Source organism: Cystoisospora suis (assembly GCF_002600585.1).
Source record: "Cystoisospora suis strain Wien I chromosome Unknown contig_1745, whole genome shotgun sequence".
NCBI lineage: Eukaryota > Apicomplexa > Conoidasida > Eucoccidiorida > Sarcocystidae > Cystoisospora > Cystoisospora suis.
The window spans coordinates 29,049-35,264 of record NW_027154545.1 but is presented as its reverse complement, the minus strand read 5'-3'; the positions used below and the strand labels follow the sequence as shown (position 1 = coordinate 35,264).

At 53.5% G+C, this 6,216-nt stretch overlaps 2 protein-coding genes across 2 annotated transcripts; both read left to right on the top strand.

The window, feature by feature from the left end:
• On the top strand, positions 1–1,249 carry CSUI_003870 (uncharacterized protein). Its single transcript, XM_068064065.1, has one exon. It carries the CDS (start codon positions 145–147, stop codon positions 673–675), a length of 531 nt encoding a protein of 176 aa, XP_067923962.1. The 5' UTR covers positions 1–144; the 3' UTR covers positions 676–1,249.
• A 1,981-nt stretch (positions 1,250–3,230) lies between these two features.
• Positions 3,231–4,669, top strand: CSUI_003869 (calmodulin; the record flags this gene model as incomplete). The annotated part of the gene is made up of 3 exons (XM_068064064.1): positions 3,231–3,347; positions 4,091–4,397; positions 4,580–4,669. Exons 1-3 carry the CDS (start codon positions 3,238–3,240, stop codon positions 4,667–4,669), a joined length of 507 nt encoding a protein of 168 aa, XP_067923961.1. The 5' UTR covers positions 3,231–3,237.
• Positions 4,670–6,216: the final 1,547 nt, after the last annotated feature.

Genomic DNA, 6,216 nt, shown 5'->3' with positions numbered 1-6,216 from the left:
CGGATCCCGTTGAAGAGCCGAAGCGGCTTGCAGGTCCGGAGCAGGAGAACTGCGGGGAGGCTGTTGTGCAAGCTGGTCACAGTGAAGGAAATCCGTCAACCGAGGACCGACAAGACCACCTCGACCCTCAGGCTGGACCCCCTCATGCCCTTCAAGCTAACCTTGAGCGCAAGAACAGCCCCAGTGGATCAGCTCTGGAGGAGAGTCGGCCGGGAGAAAGCACTGGCAGCGACAAGCAGAACCGGTCACAAGAAGATTTGCTGGTCCAGCAGCAGCGTTTACGGCTCCATCTGGGCACTCAAAGACTTCAGCAGCATATTCTGCAACAACAAATCCAACACTTTCTCCGACTACGTCCCCTGTCGGGACAGCAGTTGCATGCTCACCAGCTTCTCCTTGGACAGCTCTCTCCCCAGACCCTCCAGAACTCCGCCAACGTACAGGCTCTGCTTCTGCATCAACAGTTGCGTCAGAATGCCCTCGCTCAGCAGCAGAAGCAGCAACCCCGATGAACAGGAGAGCGCGGTGACATTGCGTAGTGTAGCGGAGAAGCGTGTTAGTTCGTGTGCAGTAAGGGGTGCCAGCAACTTCCTGGTGTTGAGAGTGTGCGATCTATGTGCTCAGGGCCGGTGGTCAATGCCCTTTTCGAGTTCGACTGCAGCCCGACATGCTTAGGTTCACTGTGTTTTCCTCGCCAGCTTGTTACTTCTGAGCGACGTAACCCCCGAAAAGGGACCGTTTGTGAGGACTGCTTACGGGCAGCCCCGAACTATTACATCGAGGATGGGACAGCTCTGCGCGCCCGAGAACAGGCGCGTGCTGTACCTCTGTCCACGGTTTATTCGCCTGTTTCCACGTGCACTACTCTTGCTGGCAATGAAGGCACCACAGGTACTTTTGTCTCAGTTGCGTCGGTCCACTAGGCGACTACTCCGATGCTGTGCGTTCTCAGGTCCGGGGCTTCTGCGGGGGAACACAACTCACACTTTGTCTCCCTGCCCCGCTTTTGAGGCGCTGTCTTGGGGGCGCCTCCGGTGCGCAAGGGCGCCGGAGTGGTTTCTCAATCTCTTTACTTCGAGTCTGAAATAGACTGCTCCGACTACTTTGACAAGTCGAGGTCTCGCCTGCTCGGCGGATTGATGGCAGCTGTGTGCAAGCAAATCAGATTCCTAGAAGCGTAGCAGTGAGTAGTCGTAAGGGCGCTTGGAGGGGTACACAGTCAGAGATCACTTGTGGTGCTGTCCCACAGGCAGACACCAACGGCTCAAGAAGGCAGTTCTGCATGACTGTTGAAGCTACCTATCTCGGACGGGGAAAAAAAGTGTCGTCCGCTAAAATTGACACGCGTGGCAGGACCGCGCCATGCGTGGAATCGTACAATCTCTCCGGAGGATCGGATACGTTGTGGACCGGATCTCGTCTCTGTTGCCTCTTGTTCACTGCCCCGCCTCGATGCATTTCAATTGGAGTCCGTCACCGGGTTTCCCGCATGCTTCTGAGTCCGATAAGCTCATTGATGCTGCGGACCCTTCCCTGGAGGGCCCTTCCGGCGGCGCTGCAAATCGATACTACTTCCTGGGGCAGCAGTCCGGGCGGGCTCGCCCGAGAACAGCGGGGTCAAGCAGAGAAGACAAGTCGCACTGGCAACGGCAACCCTGTCAGCACAGTAAAGAAAGCAGTGGGAAGCAGCATTTTGCTCCTCACCCTGAACTTTAGTGGAGGCGCCCGAGGCTGTGGCATTTTACACATGACCGCCCCGGGTCAATGCCCACCGGGAGCTTTCTTCCCTGGGTGTCTGTCTGCGGAGCTTCCCAAATTCTAGAAAGAAGCCGCACCGGACGCGCCAACACGACACAGCGGAGTCGTGCAGACCTCAGCAGCACTTTCCTCACCCAGGTTGATCAGACTGCTGTATCGTGGTGTTGCTTGCTGTGTAGACTCTCTCTGTCCGGAAGTTCGTAGGCCCGGGAGACGAGGCGGCTGGGCAGTCAGTAACCAGTCGAAGGCGAAGACGCAGGATGGCGTGCCCTGTGCACTGGACGCTCCGCCGTGACTTTATGTCTTTGTCAGACGCTACCTTCCCGGCTAAGCGTGCTTATCCCACTACCCCCCAAGAAAAAAATACTGAGGCGTCCCCGCGCACCGAGGTGCCAGTGCTGGCACTCGTTTTCAGGAAAGTTGTGACCTTCATCCGTCTGGACGTGCCCCAGATCGGGCCATGCAAAAGGTAGGGTGCAGCTATTTTCCACTAGCGAACAGCTGCGCATTCCTACCCGGCAGAGTTTCGTCTGGCACTACGGTGAAACCGTTGTCAGCAGATGCTCCTAGCGAAAACAACTTTCCTCACGCAAAGACGGCGTGCCCGAATCAAGCTGTATCCATCCGGCTTCGCTGAGGCAAGAACGTCGGAGTCTTCGGTTGACCACTGTCAGCAGCTTCAAGCTGCCGACAGTGAGTTTGCTTGCCGAAACTCTAACCTGCTGAGCCGCCTAGTTCCATGCTGGTCCCGTGGTACGTCCCGAGCGACCCCGGAGTAAAGCCCTCCTCCGCGGCTGCTCGACAAGCGTCTTCGGCTATGGAATATAAACCTCCGTGAACTGCAGATTTATCTCCGCTTACATCTTGTGGCCCCTCGGCGTCCGAAGAGCGGCCGCATGCATTCCTGCATGTGGTTCAGAATAGAGAGCGTTCTTTGCACTCCGGAGTCCCGCCCTATGAAAAGAGGAACGCTTGTGGTTCACAATACAAGCCTTTCCGGAAGAGAAAAGTCAGCCTTTCAAAAAGGCTCACAATGAATGAGGACCTTGCCTAGAACCCAAACCCTACGGTGAATTGGTAAGGGTTAGTGTCACCGCACTCTCAATAACTAGCGCCGGTCGGCCGGGTGTTACGTGTGCGCGAGTGTCGTCTGGAGTCTTCCGTTGTGCTGCACCTCAGTTGACAGTGTCGTAATTCGCCTCACCGAAAGGCTTGTGAGCTCAAAACGTTTTCACCTCGAAATATTAATTATCTGGCACTCAGAGGAACTTCAGTCCTTCCGCAATAGTGTGTGCGGTCTTGAAGTACGGTCCTAGAGATCATGTTGTACGTCTGAGTTACAAACGCAATGGCAGCTGCCAGAGGAATCGGCTGTTACCTTGTCTTCTCTTCCAGACAATACGGAACAGCCAAAAATTGTGCTAGCGAGCGAAAGTCAAAGAACCCCGTAGACGTCCCGTGTCGCAAGCCAGGGCAAAGATGACAGAAGTGGACGGAGTGATTTATCAGCTGACCGAAACACAGGTCAACACTTTCAGGACTGCCTTTAATTTGTTTGACAAAGACGAAGACGGAAGAATCCAGTTTTCGTAGGTGGAAAACAAGAGTAGCTAGTAGTGTTCGTTGAGTAGAAGATGACAAAGGCGCTAACACCACAAGAAGTGAGTGAGCCAGACTACACTGTGTCTGGATTGTGTAATGCTGATTACCGTAGCTCGAGCACGTACGACCAAACCTTTCATGGTGCTAGGCGAAAGTCCTTAGTGATGTCAGCATGGTTCTTTCATCCCCGCCGAGTAAACGGGAAGTACTACCAGATACTGGCATCGTAGTCGTGACAGCGGAAAAGGTCGCATGTGATTCTAGTGTCGCCATAAGATGTGACCGGATACAACTGCGGCGAATACACGGTGCCTCGTTGGGAAAAGAACAGCGTGATAGCTCAGTAGCGTAACTAACCACGGTATATGAGCTAGTCCAAAAGGAACCCGTTTAAGCGGAACGTAACCACTCTGTCACACCTTTTCAGGAAAAGGAGAACGCACAAATACATTCACGCACGCATAGCTCGAGCACAATGGAGACATTCATACCTGTACCGGTGTATAAGCATACTTCGGCCCGTTCCCGGGGAAACAGTACTGGTGTTGCGATCTTCATCAGCAGAGGCGCAGACTCGTGGCGGCCACGTGATGATGGTCGGGGTTGACTGTGTTTCTGGGTGGGAGAAGTCGACTGTGCGTGTTAAAGGACAACTCTGCTGACGACCCCGAGACACGCGGAAGAACGATGACAGCCGTGCGGGGCAGTCCTGCGGCTCGTCTGTTCTCAGGGAATTTGGGAAGATTTTTCGGTCAGTCGGACAAAATCCTTCGGAGGAAATGATTCGGGAACTTATACAGGTGTTCGACCCGGAGAAAGGGGCCGGAAGTTTCACCTTCACAGACTTCTTAAAAATTTGTGAGTCACCTCATTTCCAAGATCCAGTAAAAGAGGAAAAGATCCTCGAATCTTTCAGAGAGTTCGACAAGGACGCCACCGGGACTATTACCATCCTCGAGTTGCGATACATTCTCCAGCAGCTTGGGGAAAGGCTGTCTGACGAAGAAGCAGATGAACTGATAGACTGGGCTCAAAAAGTAAGTCTCCCTCAGTCAAGCTATCGCCGTGTCTACAGGCAGGGTTTCTTGCGGTCAGCGGTCTCGCGCTGGTGGTTTCCTAAAGCCGCGTAACAAAAGCTCTTTTTTTCCAGCTGTCAAGAGTGACGGGGACCGAAAAACCTTGGTAGTCGAGCCCTGCTTTGTTGTGACTTCGGCTCCAGGCCCAGGACGTACTGGTGCAGGAAGGAGTGCTCAACTACGAACAGCTCACTAAAGAACTGATGGATAAAGATCCGAATATACTATCCTAACCAGGGAAGGAGCCATCAAATCCACAGAAATTTGAACAGTCAAGCTCCCTATCCCACTCTCCCATGGAAGCAAGACTTGATTCTTGCAGAAAGGCATATGAAAGGCGTCGGTAACGGGACTGGTCTGCTTCCGCCATCCTTCGGTGTCTCAAACAGCAAGGCACTGGTGTGGCACGGTTGTGATTCGCCTACCAGAGGTGTTCGGTATGTGGGCAGGGCACTTGCAGATTTCAACTTCCCGAGTCCTGCTTTCTGCGTTATAGAAAAGTTCCCTGGTATTTCTACAAGCTCTTGTACTAGCAGCCGTGTCTGCTGTCCCTCAACCCCTTGTAAAGGTGTCTGTGTTACCACTGGGCATCGTGTGGAACTGCGGTCAAGAAATTCGCGTGTGCATTCAGTTGCACCGGTCGCAGGGTAAACGCTAGGCGTATTAGTCAAGAAAAAGCCATGACGGCAACCGTCTCCACTAACCGGAACCAACTCAGAAGCTCTTGCCCGATAAGTTTGAATTGTCTCCCGTACAATGCAGGCATTCCGTGCTGCTCGTTAACGACGTGTCTCAGAAACCGCTGCACGTATTTGAGGAGGCTATATTGTTAGTGATTTGGAGATACTTTAAACTTCTTCTTACCTGTGACAGGTGGTTCACCTTTCCTAAGTATTTGGTTCTTTGTATTCCTATGTAGTATTATGCTTATCTTCATACCTATGCATCTATTAGGCTTTAATGTTATGCCTCGAAGGATACCAGATTATCCCGATTTTCATGCTGTCTAGAGACGCTCAAGCGTCTTACACGCCAGGCATCGGTCGCTCCCGCGCCGGAACCTACGACTCCGTTCGGCGGTTAGACGCGGTACGCCCTCGCGTGAGGACTAGAAACGGAAAAGCACACGTGACAATAAAGGTAAAAAAGCCTGTCCATGTAGTACGCACAGCTTGTACGGTTCTCCCGCATAAGAACGGCTGAGGGGGGACTGCTGAGCCAAAATTCTGGTTGTGATGATACTTGTCCAACCAAAAGAATCGAAGGCGCCGGAGTGCTTCTCACCGAACAGCTATCTGAGATGAGTTACTCAGCCTGATCCAGAAGTTACTGACGTAAGACTGTACTACTTGTACACGCGGTAGACCGCCTGACACTGGCCGCCACGTCTGCAGACGGTCATGCGCTTCACGGCACCGATAGTGTGTTTCGCGGGAGGCACGCTCGGTGCGAAACAACGGGGGGGGGCCATTGCCAAGAAAAAGTTATTCACCGGAAGCCAGCTGCTGTACTGAGATTTGTTTAGCAGAATAGAGCAACGGACCTCAGACGCTTTCGCTCCTTCGCGCTTCGCTACCCGCTTGCACGTCGCTGACCGTGAGCCAAGAGGCGGCCAAACTCGCAGTGCCGGCCAGGGTGCTTCTGCTAGCGCAGGCGGCAGCGACCCGTTCACGCGGAGGCTCGCTGACCAGTCTGGGTTCACTGCCGAGCCCCTAAAATTCTGACTGCAGAAACGGCTTGCCGCCACTTTTACACTGGCATTCCAGTTTGGGAGCTGCTC

Coding starts and splice junctions, on each gene's coding strand:
- CSUI_003870 (XM_068064065.1), top strand. CDS start 145: ATGCCCTTCAAGCTAACCTTGAGCGCAAGAACAGCCCCAGTGGATCAG.